Raw genomic sequence first — 17,871 nt, forward strand, 5'->3', positions numbered from 1 at the left:
ATTTCTCAAAAAGTGAGGTTTCATTATCTGTCTCAGAACCCCCAGGGAGTATAGGGAAGAAGTACTTCTCCCAAGAAAGTGGAATAAAGAAAAGTAAAAAAGTAAATAACACAGCAGGTGAGCCATCCTAGGTCCTAAAAGTGCAATATCTACCATAGTCTTGCCTGTGTTGTGCTTCATTCATCAGCCATTAAAGTTACCTTAAATTTACAATTACTTAGATCACCTAGGGGCAGCACCACAGCCTCACAGCTCCAGGGACCCGGGTTCAATTCTGGGTACTGCCTGTGTGGAGTTTGCAAGTTCTCCCTGTGACTGCGTGGGTTTCCGCTGGGTGCTCTGGTTTCCTCCCACAGCCAAAGACTTGCAGGTTGATAGGTAAATTGGCCATTATAAATTGCCCCTAGTATAGGTAGTTGGTAGGGGAATTTTGGGGATGTGATAAGAATATGGGATTAATGTAGGATTAGTATAAATGGGTGGTTGATGGTCGGCACAGACTCGGTGGGCCTAAGGGCCTATTTCAGTGCTGTATCTCTAAAATATTTTTCAAATATATTTTAAAAAACATAAACAGGCTTTATGTAAATCCAATAGTTTTCCAATTCTATCAATAACATTTGTTTGGAAACTGCAGTGAAATAGTATATCACAGACCAATGGCTGAGAACTGCATGCTACTCAGAGACTTTCAAAAAGATGCACTAAAGTATCTAGAAATGCTGAATCTCGGAGATTCACAAGTGTCAGTCCTCTCCAAATACACAAGAACTCCTTCAAGTGAGAGATTTGAATGGGAGAACTGGCAGCAATTGAGTGGGACATTGGATCCAAGTCTGGTCCTGTTCTTAGAAGATGTGCACTTTCTAGCATAGGGATCAGAAGTGGGAACTCTGGCTGTTTTCTTCTCCCTTCTTTCGCCCAGGGTCATTTTGACCAGGTGTAGCATTCTGACTGCAACTGTTCTAATTTTATTCATTGCTGCTTATTTATATTGCAGTATCTGAAATATCAACCATCACAGATCTGTAAAGACATTGCAGGACATGCTCTGAGCTGATGAAATCTGAACACTGAATATATTGTCTAAAACTTGTAGCTGTGCTACAAAGTGTGAAATTTTTCACAAGTCCAACACCAGCAGCAGCTAAGCACTTCTTGATGTCTCGACACAATCTACATCGGACAGTAATAACATCTGCCTTTGCACAGCAACCACCTTACATTTAGGCTGTTTGCAAACATGTTAGTAAGTTGTAAGGTTTTCATAAATCCAAGCTTCATAATCACTTAACACAAGGTAATCTTAAAATGCACTAGTACAGGCTCCAAACTAGCCATTATACATTTTGGAAGGGCTTCCGAACCATAAGCATAACACCATTTGAGTTACTGAAGAACCTTTGCAGTACTGGTTCACTGTCAGAATAAATCTAACGTCAATTTCAGAGATATATTATAAAACAGATAAAGTGAATCAGGAATGTAAATCAAAATAATCCAACAACATGCAGGACCATTAAAAAAAATAAATACCTTATTTGAAAATAGGGCTCTTTGGAGAGGGAAAAAGAGGTGGGTCGGAAAAGTTTCAAGGCTGTTTTGAAACATTATTCCAATTCAACAATGGCTTTCAAATTGCAATACTTTTGAAAAATTGACTCTTAGATATAATTCTGTACTTTACTATACGGGCGGCGCAGCGGTTAGCACCGCAGCCTCACAGTTCCAGCGTCCCGGGTTCAGTTCTAGGTACTGCCTGTGTGGAGTTTGCAAGTTCTCCCTGTGACTGCGTGGGTTTCCGTCGGGTGCTCCGGTTTCCTCCCACAGCCAAAGACTTGCAGGTTGATAGGTAAATTGGCCATGGTAAATTGCCCCTAGTGTAGGTAGGTGGTCGGAGAATTGTGGGGACATGATAGGGAATATGGGATTATTGTAGGACTATTATAAATGGCTGGTTGTTGGTCGGCACAGACACGGTAGGCCAAAGGGCCTGTTTCAGTGCTGTATCTCTATGACTCTATACACATATTTTATACCCACTTCTAATCATGACAGAAATCAAGGCAGAGAAAAACTTAAAATAAAATGTAGCATTTAGATTGTAATCCCGTACTAAGTATTACAGAGTGGTTCCACGTTTCTTAAACACACTCGGTGTAGCATAGAATAATAGGGATCAGGAAGGCCCTTGATTCAATATCTGAACTGTTTGGAGTTACCTGATCTGATGGGAGCAAACCAATTGACCTCAGTGTCTCTAAATAACTGAAGAGAAAAATAAAATCAGCTAGGGTCTGCTGAAAGGTGTGCATATGGACAGTTAGTGAGTAAGGGATTGGGCTTGGATTTGATGCCCCCATAGTTGAATAGCATGACAAAAATACACATTTGGACAAAATAGTATATGGCCAATTGAACTGCACTCCAGCAGAAAGAAAGAGCAAACTTGCATTTATATAGCACCTTACATAACCTCAGGGCATCCCAAAATGCTTCACAGCCAATTGAATACATTTAAAGTGTCGTCATTTTTGTAATAACTACTTCCTTCAAGAAAGAGACAGAGGAATGACGGCGGGAGTGAAAAGGAAAAAAGTAGTGTCCACCATTTGTAGCAGGTGCATTGGTGTTAACGTGATTTTCCTGTTACATGCAATGGCTGGTAAAACTGAAAAGGTAAATTAACAACATATTTTTAAAATATAGAAAACCCCAATTGTTAACAGTCGCATCCAGAATCTCATCACTAAGATAATTACACTTTAAGATGGTGTGAATAGCTGATTGAAACTGCTTGTAAACCTCACTGGCTGGAATCAGTACAGCCTTTTAAATTGGTAAGTACTTGTTGAACTGCCTGAAATATTTAACATGCCACATTATAAGTGTCTCCTTTGCAATAGACTCCTAATGGTGATTGCACCATTTCCCAATATAGATGGCTGCCCATGCTAAGTATGGACAGTCTAAGTAGTTGGGGCAGTTCAGTGTATTCTAAACAACTGTCAGCATTCAACTTCAGAAAGACACACATTAAGAGCACTGTAAAAATACTCAAAAAACTGCTTACAATGATTATATTAGAATTTTTATTACATATTCAAAGTAAAGCTCAATATTAGAGTACCTGGCTTGGAGAACCTTCCGGACAGGACAGGATTTTTGTTTTCTCTCCTTTCTATCACAGTCATGCACGGCTGATCCTTCCCCACCACCCCCAACCCCCCACTCCCCACCACCCCCACCCCAAACAAAAAGAAAATTGCTGTAGGGAATATAGGTGTTCACATGATAGTACTATTTCTTGGAGATCAGGCACAGACCTTGCCATTCAATCTTCTAAATATCAACAAATGAACAATCTACACCAGCAAAGTGCTGCTTTTAAACAAGACTTGAGGTCATCTGGTTCAAAGGCCATTAACAGACACTAACACTTGCCTTTATTAACATGCAAAGAATAGCCACTTGAACAAGGTACCAGAGAACCACAACTGTTTGTTAGTGTGAGTTACCACCTCTAATAAGAGGATGGGGGGGTGCTGGAGGAAGGAGGAAAAAATACCTTTGGCATTATCATGAACAGCAAATTAGACACACCTCAAAATATACTAACAATCTCACCTGTCTGCTAGAAAACCAGAATTTTCTTTCGTGGAAGGTAGAAAGGTACACAGCATATAACATTCCACTTGCAATTGCTGCCCAGCTGCCAAAGAAAACCTTTACCCACTGATGAAATGCGGCTGCAAAACATTAAAGAAAAATGTTCAACTCACAAACAAATATGAAACACAGAACTTCCCATTCATACTTAAATTTTTAAATTCAGACTAGAAAACAATAATTTGTGGGTGTACATTATATAAACATATCGAATTAGAATTGTTAAAAACAGTATCAATGTTAACTTTTACAATTAATTGTGCCTTTTTCCCTCTTAAGGGCAAACTCAAAAACAGATAAAATTTAGCTCAGTGTGGCACACTAACTCATCACGAGTCTACCTTAATTTATAACTTCATGTTAAATAAAAATGTAATCCAGTCCTGTTGACTGTTTATTTACAAAACCAGGGGCGGTCTTTGTGCAACTCTGTTCTGCCAATGACCTGTGCAGAATGGGTACCATTTACTGTAATTGGACATATTAAGTTATTTTCTCAGGTTATATAATGTTCTAGTTAAATTATAACTTCGTTTGCATAGCCCCAATAAACACTTAAGGGCTTCTTGATTACAACAGTTCTTCCAACATGCAAGTATTTGTGTTTTTGTAAAACTGAATATTAGACTTCCACAATTATTCCAAACAGCAGAAATGTAATTGTTTCCAGCAACTGGATTCAGTACAAGGAGGGGGTGCCAGCTTGACCAAATTCAAACTAGGAGCAACCAAAGTAGATGTGCAGCTGGGAGAGGCGACACAGGGAAGAAGAGGGAAAGAGTAACTCAGAGATATAGGGCTCTGCCCCTCGACGCCACGGGTTGCGACACGGGGGCCGGTAAAATGTTGCGGGGAGAGGCCCACCTCGACCTGCGACATTGAGAATAGCCCGCTGCATATTACTGGCGGCGGCGGGACCTCGGTGCAGCGTCCCCGCCACACGGCAGCAGCACCACAATCAACATATGGTAATAATTACTTACCTATGCTGATTATGAAGCCCGCTGCCTCTCCACCGACACTGCCGGATTTTTCATTGAACGGGCGGCCATCACGTGCCGTCCTGTTCACGATCTGAAAAGCCGGCGGATCCTCACTCTGCATTACGGAAGGGCGGAGGGAGAGGGATACACAGGGGTCTAACTCTGCATTCTGGAAGGAAGGAGGGAGGGGGATATGCAGGGGTCTAACTCTGCTTTCTGGAAGGAAGGAGGGAGGGGGATATGCAGGGGTCTAACTCGGCATTCTGAAAAGGAAGGGGTCTGGGATTACTGGAGGTAAAGCTGTGCTGGAATGAAGGAGGTACCGTGTATCATCCCTCCGTTAACAGGTTATGCTCTGTGCTTGTGAGGGGGCAATGGCACACTAGGCACCCTGTGGGTGGGGAGGGTGCTAGAAAGGGCAGAATCATCAAGGTTTTAGAGTCATTGAGTCATAGAGTCGTACAGCATAGAAACAGGCCCTTCGGACCACCCCGTCCATGCCGACCATAATGCCTATCTATACTAATCCCACTTGCCTGCATTAATTCCATATCCCTCTATGCCTTTCTCATTCAAGTACCTGTCCAGATGCCTCTTAAATGTCGCTACTGTTCCTGCCTCCACCACCTCCCCTGGCAGCTCATTCCAGATAGCCACTATTCTTTGTGTGAAAAATTTACCCCTTTGATCCCCTTTACTCACCCCTATCATGGGAAACAGACTCTGGCTATCTACCCTACCTATGTCTCTCATTATTTTATATACCTCTATCATGGCCCCTCTCCGCCTCCTTCGCTCCAGGGAAAACAGACCCAGCCTATCCAATCTCTCTTTATAACTCAAGCCCTCCAAACCAGGCAACATCCCTGTGAATCTTTTCTGCACCCTCTCTAGCTTAATCACATCTTTCATGTAGTGCAGCGACCAGAACTGCACACAGTACTCCAAGTGCGGCCTAACCAACGTCATGTGCAACTGTAACATGACGTCCCAACTCTTGCACTCAATGCCTTGGCCGATGAATGCAAGCAGGCCATACGCCTTCTTTGACATTTGTCAGGAAGCAGGTGTTGGGGCACTTAAAATAGGGCCCCAGCACCTGCTGCACAACTGTCAAAGGGTTCCTCACTGCGCCGAATGTCCTACCTCTCCTCATGTAATATCAGGGGAGAGACTCGGCACAGTGATGCTAATGAGCCCCCGCACGTAATATCTCGGATGCCGCGCTGAGTTGAAAGGGCGCTGCCGCACAGCGCGGCTCCCGAATAAAAGTCAGCCTATAGTGTGGGAAACGCCTGAGGTTCTGAAGTTGTCTGACAGTGTTGGATACAATGATCAGAAGGAAGACTGGCTGCGACAAGTCTTTTCAACTTAAATTGGTTTATGTGATAACAACCCAATGGAATTCCCAATTCTATTCTTCCCAAGTATTTCTCAATCCAGCAATAATGTCTGCATTGTTTACAGTAATATCTACTTGGAATAAAACGGAGAATATGCCTTAGGTAACTAAAATTACTTGTAGCCATTGTGTTGTTACTATTGCAGTCTTTAGACTGCAAACTTTTAAAAGGTCATTGCAGGATCTGTAAAAGTAAGAAAAAGGGATATGGTAGCATAGTGGTTATGTTACTTGAGTAGTAAGCGAGGGCCTGGATTAATGACCTGGAGTTCAAATCCCACCATGGCAGCTCGAGAACTTAATTAATTAAAAAATTTGGACTAAAGACTGGTGTGGTGACCATGAAACTACCAGATTTCCATAAAACCCATCTGGTTTTACCATCATTCATATCTTTTAGGGAAGAAAATCTGCCGTCCTTACCCAGTCTGGCCTACATATGACTCCAGACCCACAGCAATGTGGTTGACTCTTTAATTGCCCAATGAAATAGCTTAGCAAGTCACTCAGTTGCATCCAAGAAGGCAGCTTATGAAGGGCACTTAGGGATGGGCATTAAATACTGCTGGCCTTGCTAGCGCTGCCCACATCCCACGAATGAACACAAAAAAAAAGGAAAATAAACATGCTTACGCTTACTCTTTGCATCCTTGCTACCTGTGCTGACCGTTTTGTCTTTCAGTGTCAGTTTTTCTGTGCGTGCCTCCTTTTCTTCTTCTTCCTCCTTTGAGGCGATTTCCTCTGCACAAATTTGTTCATCCTCATCCTTCGGAACAGACTCTCCATCTGCTGCTCCCGCTACCATCGGCTTGGCCGCCTCCTGAATGGCAGATTCTTCCACACATTTCTGTGTTCTCTTTCTCAGTTCTGTCATTTCACCTATAGTATAAAAGATATTCTATTACTAAAATAATTAAACTATTTGGAACTGAAGAACACTCCAAAAGAACTTTCAGAGAAATTAAAAGTTACCATTATCCCCCACAGGCCACTGGCAACACAGACACAAAAAAAAACTTTGGACAAAACAATTACTATTCAAGTAAATGAAAATTTTGTCAATAGATAAACAGAAACAAAAGCTAATTTCTAATTGAATTTATAAAAATATCACACATTGTATATTGTGCTGCAGTATTTGCCATCTACAGATTTTAAATTTCATGAATGAATTTGCAAAATAACTTGCAAAATATTACTGCTAGTCCCTCATAATATTTCATGTCCCCACTAAACAGATTACCTTTTGGTCTAGAAGGTTTACTCGACTAATACCTGGAATGGGTGAGCTGTCTTAAGAGGAAAGATTGGACAGGCTAGGCTTGTATCACTGGAATTTAGAAGAGTAAGAGGCGACTTGATTGAAACATCTTAGATCCTAAGGGGTCTGGACAGGGTGGATGTGGAAAGGATGTTTCCCCTTGTGGGAGAATCTAGAATTAGGGGTCATTGTTTAAAAATAAGGAGCCAACCATTTAAGGAGAAATATTTTCTCTCAGAAGGTCATGAGTCTTTGAAATTCTCTTCCTCAAAAGGCGGTGGAAACAGAGTCTTTGAATATTTTTAAGGCAGAGGTAGATAGATTCTTAATAAGGAAGGGGTGGAAGGTTATCAGGGGTAGGTGGAAATGTGGAGTAATCAGTTCAGCCATGAACTTATTGAATGGCGGAGCAGGCTCAAAGGGCTGAGTGGCCTAATCCTGCTCCTAATTCGTTTGTTCGTATGTATGTTCATATGTACTATTTGGTATAAAATAGAAAATCAGATATTAAAGAAATAATTTATAATTCATAACAAATCTACTGTTCCTTAAGGTGTAAAGCACCACAGGCTATGTGGTCCAACTATGGCTAACAAGAGAAGTTGAAGATAGTATTAGATTAAAGGAAGAAGCTTGTAATGTTGCCAAAAAGCGTAAGCCTGAGGACTGGTAGGATGCTAGGATTCAGCAAAGGATGACCAAGAAACTGATAAAGAAATTACAAGAGCGTAAACTAGCAAGAGACATAAAAACAGATTGTTAAGGCTTGTATAGTTGCGTAAAAAGGAAGAGATTGGCAAAAGTAAACATGAGTGAGCCCCTTACAGGCAGAGACAAGAGAAATTATAATGGGGAATAAGGAAAGGCTCCTTTTGCTGACAACGCAACCACTAGGCGGCACAGTACTAGCAAATGCACAAATGCAGCCTATTCCACTGAAACATCACTGTCTGCAACATTACTGTCTGCAACATTCAGGCAGCTGCCAGGACTAAAGATGGTGCTGCTCAATTTATCACAGAAAAACAAATTTAAATCCCCTCAAAGATTGCCATCGCGGCCTCCATCCCACCCCCAACAGTCCCTTGCTCCCTCCTGCGCATGCACCAGTTATATAGTACCTAGTAATCCTAATTCACCTACAGTGAATTACTTTAGGAGCAGCAACTGTCGTTTCAGAAGCAAATATGTCACCCCTTGCAGCCCGCCTTGCTTCTACAGGTGGCATGGTGAGGAACGATCGAACGTGGGAGCGAGTGGCTGAGAGGAGGAAGGCGGCGCGGTCTACAGCTAGCGTCAGGAGGGATTGGGGGGTGGGGGGGGGGGGAAGGCAGAAGCAGGGAGTGAGCAGCTGGAGAGCGGGATGGGGTGAGGGGGGGGGGGGGGGGTCGGAAGCGGGGAGTGAGCGGCCGGAGGGTGGGGTAAGCGAGGTGCGAGCGGATTGGAGCAAGTGGTCGGGGGGGAGCGTTTCCAGCGCATGCGCCAGTTATTCCTGACAAGACATAGGCAGCGCATGCACAGCATCTCACTGAGTTCAGGAGACCATTTGCGCACGTGCGCAGCTTGAAGCGCTCTGATGATGTCAGCGGGACGCTGCATTGTCAGGTGTCACTTTGATAAGGAAATGGCAGAGACATGAAACAAATACTCTGTATTTGTCTTCAGGGCAGAAGACGCAAAAAACATTTCAGAAACAGTGGGGAATAAGGGTATACTGAGAATAAAAAACATAAAGAAATTATTAGGAGAATGGAGAAATTAATGGGACTAAAAGCTGACAAATCTCCTAGACCTGACAGCCGACATCCTAAGGTTTTAAAAGAGTCGGTTACAGAGATAGTGGATGCATTGGCTTTGATTAACAGAATTCCTTGAATTTTAAAATGGTTTCCATAGATTGGAAGGTAGCAAACGTAATCCCGTTATTCAAGAAAGGAGGGAGAGAGAGAAAACAGCGAACTACAGGCCAGTTAACCTGACATCAGTAGTAGTGAGGGGAATGGGGGGAATGCTAGAATCTATTATTAGGGACTTGCTAACAGAGCATTTAGAAAATCATAATGACTGGGCAGAATCAGCATGAATGCATGAAAGAGAAACTGTGTTTGACAAACCTGTTGGAGTTTTTTGAAAATCTAACTAGTAAGATGGATAAGGGGGAAACCAGTGGATGTAGTGCATTTGAATTTTCAAAAAGCATTTGATAAGATGGCACATGAAAGGTTATTACACAAAATTAAGGCGCATGGAATTGGGGGTAATATATTAACATGGATTGAGGATTGTTTAATGGACAGAAAACAGAGTAGGAATAAACAGGTCATTTTCAGGTTAGCAGGCAGTGAGGTACCACAAGGGCCTCAGCCATTTACAATCTATATCAATGACTTGGATGAGGGAACTGAGTGTAACGTATCCAAGTTTGCTGATGATACAAAGTTAGGTGGCAAAATAGGCTGCGTGGAAAAGAAAGAAAAACCTGCAATTATTAGCACCTTTCAAGACCACTGGAAGTCCCAAACGCTTTACAGTTGATTAAGAACTTTTGAAGTGTAGTCACAGTTATAATGTAGGATGTCACAAAGAGCCTGTAAAGGGATGTAGACAGGGATGAGTGAGTGGGCAAGAACATGTCAGATGGAATATAATGTGGAGAAATGTGAAGTTAACTATTTTGGTCGGAAAAATAGAAAAGCAGAATATTTTTGAAAAGGAGAGAGACTGGGAAATGTTGGTCTTCAGAGGGATCTGGGTGTCCTTGTACACCAGGGGTATCCAACTTTTTTGCATGAGCAACTACATTACAATGTTTGTCCTACATAGAGGCCGGTGAGGGCATTTCTGAAAGATAAAGACATTAGAAATAGGGCATACTGGGAAAAACAAAACCTCAACTCTTTTTCAAACAATTCCTCCCTTCGCCCATCATGCACCAGGAACAGAAACACACTGCCACCTGGTGCAGCCCCGCTCTCTCAATCCCTGCATCACCTCCCCTCAGCAGCATCTCCTCCGTCTGTGTGTGCTCACCCCTCCCCTGCCGTCTCTGCGTGCTCACTCCTCCCCCGCCCGCTCTGCGTGCTCACCCCTCCCCCACCGACTCATGTGCTCACCCCTCCCCCACCGACTCTGCATACCCGATTGACATCACCAGTCTTCCCAGCAAGTCTCACACACCCACCAGATTCCGGCCTGCAGGCCCAATGTTAGATAACCATGTTGTCCACAAATCGGAGAAAGTTAACATGCAGCTACATACAGTTGCTTCAGAGGGAGAGCAACAAAGGTTCACTAGACTGATTCCTGGGATGAGGGAGTTGTCCTCTGAGGTGAGATTGAATAGACTAGGGCTATATTCCCTGTGGTTTAGAAGAATGAGAAGTGTTCTGATTGAAATATACAAAACTCTTAAGGAGCTTGACAGGGCTGGGAAGATGTTTTCACTGGATGGGGAGCCTAGAGCTAGGATCACAGTCTCAGAATAAAGGTCAGCCATTTAGGATTGAAATGAAGAGAAATTTCTTCAAAGGGGTGCGAATCTTTGGAATTCTCTACAGGGCTGTGGATGCTCAGTTGTAGAGTATATCCAATAGATTTTTGGATGCAAAGGGAATCAATGAATATGGGGATAGTACGGGAAGGTGGAGTTGAGGTAGATGATCAGCCATGATCTTATGGAATGGCAGAGAAAGCCTGAAGATCCTACACCAACTCCTATTTCTTATGCAAGTGGCAGATGTAATTTAGTACTGGTAAGTGTGAGGTGATGCATTTTGGCAGAAGGAATAGGGAGAGGCAATGTATAGTTAATGGCACAGTTCTAAAATATGCAGGAACCTGAGGGTGCACGTGTACAGATCTTTGAAGGTGGCAGGACATATTGAGAGAGTGGTTGGTAAAGCACATGATAGAGGCATAGAGTACAAAAGTAGAGAGGTTCTGCTGAACCTTTATAAAGCTCTGGTTAGGCCCCAACTGGAGTATTGCTTCCAGTTCTGGTCACCACACTTCAGGAAGGATGTGAGGGTGCAGAGGAGATTTACCAGAATGGTTCCAGGAATGGAGGAATTCAGTTACAAGGTTAGGTTGGAAAAGCTGGGTTTGTTCTCCTTAGAACAAAGGAAATTGAGGGGAGATTTAGATTAGAGATACAGCACTGAAACAGGCCCTTTGGCCTACCGAGTCTGTGCCGAACATCAACCACCCATTTATACTACTTTAATACAAGTGTACAAGATTATGACAGGCTTAGATAAGTTAGACAAGGAAAAACTGGTATAAGGACTAGGGGACACAGATTGAAAGTTTTGGGGAAGAGTTGCAGGGGGAATATGAGGAAGTACTTTTTTTACACAACAGATGGTAAGGACCTGGAACTCACTGCCACAAGGGTGGCAGAAGCAGAGACAATCAGTGACTTCAAGAAGAAGCTGGATGACCACCTGAAAGAAATAGACTTGCAGGGCTATGGGGATCGAGCCGCGGAGTGGGACTGACAGCATAGCTCCATGGAGAGCCTGCATGGACACAATGAGGCAAATTACCTTCTTCTGTGCCGTAAATGACTCTATGCTCTGAGAAACACAGCAGAACCTTTTCTCAATTCCATGGCACCCAACGAATGCAATGCCACAACATTAACACATACAGATTCATTAACAGCACATACTTATATACAAAAACTTATGCATTATTCCCCAATTCTGTGTCATTAAGCAAGGAATATTAGCAGGTCTGATATTAGAGGCTTTGACAGGAATGCTCCCATTGGCATTAGTTCTGGCTAAAGATTCGAACTCTGTGGATGAATGGAGTTTCACAATTGAGTGGGTACACAGACAAACATATTTCACACAAAAGTCTATCAGGCTTCGTAAAATGTACATTCTAAGATGAGTATTTCAACCAATTATGGACTGATTCTAAACTTTTTTTTTAAATATTCCAATGTTCGGATAATACTGTGTCTTACTGCTTCGGTGTATGAGTAAACCTGTAAATAAATCTAGTAATTTTAGTCTGAACACAAAAGAGTTAGCAGTGGGCATCATGCGTGACCTCCAACATTGCAAGTAGGAGGTAATTACTACCCATAAACACAATGGTCTGGATTTGTAGCCTCCACCAGGGCCAGGTACAGAGGCAGGTAGGTGTGGAGTTTCATGCCGCAGCCTGCGTGCCAGTTCCCTGGCTCCATTTTCCCAAAAGCGGGATGCGGGCGGAACGGCAGGGCTACACAATTTAAGGCCTATTATGGCCTGTAAACAGAGGCCGACTGGGATCTTCCAGTCGGCCTCCAGGTTGCTGGAGGTGACAGGGGACAGTTTCACTGCCTGGAGGCAACCACCCAGCAGCACACCGGGGGGCCAGCACTCCAGGCAGGGTTAGAGGCCCTCTCTGCCTGCCTGGGTGCAGCAGCAGCCCCAGGCTGCCCTGTAGAGGGGTTCCCCCCAACCACATGGGTGGCCCAGCAGCAAAAGCCATTTTTAATTTAAAGTGTGAAAAAGTTGGGAAGTGCCTCCATTTTGAAGCGCCTTTTCCCCCACTTACTGCCATGGCATCCTGCTGCTGATTTCAAGCTGGAAGGCTTTTCCAGCTTCGAGAACTCGCTTGCTGCCTTTAATTGGACAGTGAGCCATTAACTGGCCGCTCTGGGGAAACTCACATTGAATGACTCTTTCCCACACACTACAGGCTTCTGACCCACATTTGAGTGTGACATGGGGTTCAGAAGCCCACAGGGAAAATCCTGCCCAGTATCTCAGACACAGCAATGGTGAATTTCTGCAGTGATGTTCCCACTCATCTACCACAAATTTGACAGAAGATCCACAGAAATCCAGAGAAACAGCATAATTGTTGTTTAATAAAAACAGAAAATGCTGGAAATACTCAGCAGGTCAGGCAGCATCTGTGGAGAGAGAAGCAGAGTTTATATGGAGTTCTAATGAAAGGTCTCAGACCTGAAACGTCAACTCTGCTTCTCTCTCCACAGATGCTGCCTGACCTGCTGAGTATTTTCAATACTTTCTGTTGTTACGACCGAGGCAGGAGGAGTGCACTGTTTTTCTAGTTTCACTTCTTTACACGTCACAACATATATTTAATTTTTTTCCCAGTTACTGATACAATCATGGATTCTATTTTTGTCCCAGAATAAAATGCACCAAGTTCCTTTAATAAACAACGAAATTATCAGTTTATTATAAAACAAGTCTTAACCAGTAACGAAGCAAAGCATTAACACAGAGATTGAAATATAAAAGTTCCCTTTTTTACCTTAGCCCCTCACACACAAACATATATATATACACACACAGGTTAACCAAAAAAATTTACTCTTTAGAGCTCTATTACCACAAAAAAAGACAAAAAGAATACTTTGGCCAAATACTTGCTAATTCTTGAAGAAAAAAAGATATGGAAAGATGTCAGATGTCCTTTATTTAGAGATACAGCACTGAAACAGGCCCTTCGGCCCACCGAGTCTGCGCCGACCATTAACCACCCATTTATACTAATCCTACACTAATCCCATATTCCTACCACATCCTCACCTGTCCCTATATTACCCTACCACCTACCTATACTAGGGGCAATTTATAATGGCCAATTTACCTATCAACCTGCAAGTCTTTGGCATGTGGGAGGAAACCGGAGCACCCGGAGGAAACCCACGCAGACACAGGGAGAACTTGCAAACACCACACAGGCAGTACCCAGAATTGAACCCGGGTCGCTGGAGCTGTGAGGCTGCGGTGCTAACCACTACGCCACTGTGCCGCCCAAATACACGTAGACTGTCACTGGGATCTTTCTAGAACAGCTCTTGTCAGGCGTCGTTGAAGAGCAGTTTGGGCAGGCTTTCCAGCAAAAATGCAGCCACAGGGGTTTCAGACAGTTTCTTAAAGAGATGGAAAAGTTGGCAGTCTTTTTTAAAGAGATGGAACAAGCTGGGTTGGAGTTTGCTCCCTTGGCAAGTTTTCTCCAATTGTCTTTTTAACACTGTCCATATCACCAACTCACTGTCCAAAGCGAAACCAAAAACAATGTCACAAGAGTCAAGCCTCCTGACTCCTATAAATCTTGACCCGTCACTTATTTGTAAATATCTTTCGCCAAGTCAAAAAAAATCCCTGCTTGGTAATTATCTGAAAATTGGTGCCTTCCATTAAAAGGGCTTGTTTTTAGCACTCCTTGATTCTACCAGTTACTGTTGCTTACAAGCTCAGTCCAAAAGACCTTCTGATGACCTTTTTAAAAACACAAAGTTCCAGCATCTATGGAATCTTTTATCAGTTTTAACACACAAATCCTCAGAATTTAACCAAAAAAATGGAAGCACTCGTAACACTGTTTTTATTTCAGATTTCTAGCATCTGCAGTATTTTGCTTTTATTAAAATTGCTGTTTAAGCCCTTTCTCTAGGGTTTCCGTAGCTTTTCCAGTGAAGTAATAGCAGAGGAGCAGGAAACCTTCTGCGGAAATATAACTGCTGCCATGTACAAGGGCATTGATTACCATGCATAGCAGACTTAGTCTACCTACTGAACCAAACTTCTTGCTCAGAGCAAAAGACAAGAAAGTCTTCAAGTAAAGCGTGACTTCAGCAGAGTATGAATAATTCATACATTGGGTTGTATGGGGCTGGTAGGAAATTAAATAGATATTTACTTCTTAAACTGCAATGCATAAAAGAAACACTTATTTTACGTAACTATATTGGGTTACCTGCACAAATTTGTTTATGTAACTGACACGCAGGAGGTAAAGATACATCTATATACCTGTCTACAGTGGGCGGAAAAAATACATTTATGCGCTTAAAGATTGCTGTGGAATCAACAAATTAGTTCAGACAAGCATATCTGCAGGAAGTGTGTCTAACTGAAATCACTTGAGCTCAGGATTTCAGAACCGGAGGTGGCATTGAAGACAATGTGACACTACAGGAGCAAGAGAGGTTACTGGATCAAGTGTTTCAGAGGGTAGTCACCTAACTGAGTGATAGGAAGCAGACAGTAGTAGAGGAAGAAGAGGTGACTATTGATAGTTCAGAAAAAGCAAGGAGGGATGCCCAGAGAAAACTGTCCTCTCTGACAGGTTTGATTCAGTGGCTTCCTATGGGGAAGATGATTTTTATGATGGTGAATTATGTATTTTGGAAGGACTAATGAGTGACAATACAAACTAAATGTTACAATTCTAAAGGAGCTGCAGGAACAGAGAGACATGGAAGTTTGTGTACAGAAATCTTGGAAGGTAGCAGTGACCAGATGACACAGATTCAAGATAATTGGCAAAAGAACCAGAGATAAGGAGAATTTTTTTTAAAAAGCAAAGTGAGTTACGATGACCTGGAACACAGTGCCTGAAAGGGCGGTGAAAGAAAATTCAATAGTAACTTTCAAAAGAGAATTGGATAAATACCTGAAGGGCAAGAAATTGCAGGGTTATGGGGAAAGAGTTGAGAGGGACAGTATCTTTCAAAGACCCAACACAGTCATGATGGGCCAATGGCCTCCTCCTATGCTGCTTAGTTCTTGTATTCTATGAGGACTCAGTAGAACAATCAAATCCATTCCATTGGCACCAATGGCTCCAGGGTGGATGGGGAAAATGAGCAATAGGAAGTTCAATAGTTAGTAGAATGGACACTATCTTTTGCAATCCACTCCTAGTGCCCTGAATGCTTTGTTGCCTCCGGGTGCTCGGGTAAGACATTCTGGAAAGACTAGAAAAGATTATGCAATGAGTGAAACTGCAGTCAGTCATTATGGCCGAAGTGGAAGCCACCAATTTATGAAAGGAAAATGTTTTGTAAAAGCAGTTTCAGATTTTGCAGGACTTTGTGGATGATAATCACTGGATTATACCCCCATCCATATGCTAGAATAGGCAAAGATAGGAGACCTGGATCTGGGGCCAAGTGGGAAGAATCTCAGCCTTTCAGTTATGTTCATACTTGATGCTACCTATGAGTGACTAAAACCACAAAGCTTGTCATACCCAGTATCCTGCAACTGCTGTCCAAAGCCTCAAAATTTCTTCACCAGTCATATAAAGAATATCTGCCTTCAATGAGGTGGTAGGACCTAATCAGGTCAGCTTGCATTGTTAAGGCTAACAGTCCTATTATTCTAGATTTTCAAGCCGACAGCTTAATCGTTCCAACTGTTTTTTAAAAATCTACATTTGCATCAAATCTGCTGTATTTTCAGCATGTTCTGTTTCTGTGGTTTATTTATGATCATAGATAACAATAATTTGTATTTAGAAAGGAAAACAAGACTTACAAATATATACATCAGCAATAACATATTAAAACATTCCAAGGTACTTCACAGGAAAACAAAATTTGACACTGATCCACAGAAGGAGATATTTGGACAGATGATCAAAAGCTTGGGCAAAGCAGTAAGCTTTATGGAGCATCTTAAAGGAGGAGAGGTAGAGATCCAAAGGCTTATGGAGCAAATTATAGAGTTTAGGTCCTAAGCAACTGACGACATGGCCACCAATGGTGGAGCAATGAAAATCAGGATGCACAAGGTACCAGAATTGGAGGAATGCAGAGATGTCCGGGGGGGGGGGGGGGGGGGGTGGTATTGCTGTTGTAGGGCTGGACAAGGTTAAAGATAGGGAGGGGTGAGGCCATGGAGGAATTTGAAAATCGAGCCGTTGCAGACCACAAGCCAACAGAGGTCAGCAAGCACTGAGGTGATAGGTGAATGGGACTTGGTGCAAGTTAGGAGTTAGTCAGCGGTGTTTTGGATGAGCTCAAGTTTACAGACGGTGCCAGATAGGAGGCTGGCCAGGGGAGTTTTGGAATAGTCAGGTCTTGTAACAAAGGCATAGATGAAGGTTTCAGATGAACTGAGGTGGCAGCAGAGATGGGTAATGTTACAGAGGTGAATATAATGGTGATGGAGAGGATATATATAGGGTTGGAAGCTAAGCTCAGAACTAAATAGCTAACCATTTAGTTCAGCCTCAGTGGCCAGGAAGAGGGTTGGAGTCAGTGGATAGGAAACAGAGTTTGTTACAGGGACTGAAGACAATGGCTTCAGTCTTTCACAGTTTTACAAGGTAGGTCAGCAACCTATCTGACTGTGGAAGAAATCACAACCTAATCCATTACGATCCCAGCTGCAGTCCACACACCTAGACTTTCCAGCAGGGTCACTGAATAATAATCAGAAGTGAAAACCATTAATTTTTCCCTCTCCAGCTCAGCAGTGCTGACGAGGCCAATTACAAGGTCCCAGTTGAGATCAGATAATCATTGCTTTCTATTTATCTCTTGCCCCACCCCCACCTCACTTGTTTATAACCTGTGACTTTTCTAATATTTGTCAGTTCCGATGAAGGGTCATTGACCCGAAACGTTAACTCTGCTTCTCTTTCCACAGATGCTGCCAGACCTGCTGAGTGGTTCCAGCACTTCTTGTTTTTATTTCAGCTAATTCAATACAGCTTAGTAAATGAAAAGCAGGAACTTTTGGTTTGCATGGTTTAATACTATACCGGCACATTCCCTTTCCCACTTCCTCAAA

At 42.8% G+C, this 17,871-nt stretch overlaps 1 protein-coding gene across 6 annotated transcripts in view; it reads right to left on the minus strand.

Moving 5' to 3' along the window:
* Nucleotides 1-17,871, minus strand: part of LOC137369892 (probable C-mannosyltransferase DPY19L4) — a 114,070-nt gene that overhangs the window by 79,697 nt on the left and 16,502 nt on the right. For 5 of the 6 annotated variants that reach the window (XM_068031576.1, XM_068031573.1, XM_068031575.1 and 2 more), the window contains exons 2-3: nt 6,688-6,933; nt 3,628-3,749 (exon numbers count right to left, since the gene is read on the minus strand). In XM_068031576.1, coding sequence (XP_067887677.1) covers nt 3,628-3,749; nt 6,688-6,933 — 368 coding nt within the window. The remainder of the gene's footprint in view (nt 1-3,627; nt 3,750-6,687; nt 6,934-17,871) is intronic. The other variant, XM_068031574.1, reaches the window with a different exon arrangement.

This window comes from Heterodontus francisci, chromosome 5 (genome assembly GCF_036365525.1).
Source record: "Heterodontus francisci isolate sHetFra1 chromosome 5, sHetFra1.hap1, whole genome shotgun sequence".
In the NCBI taxonomy this organism is placed as follows: Eukaryota; Metazoa; Chordata; class Chondrichthyes; order Heterodontiformes; family Heterodontidae; genus Heterodontus; species Heterodontus francisci.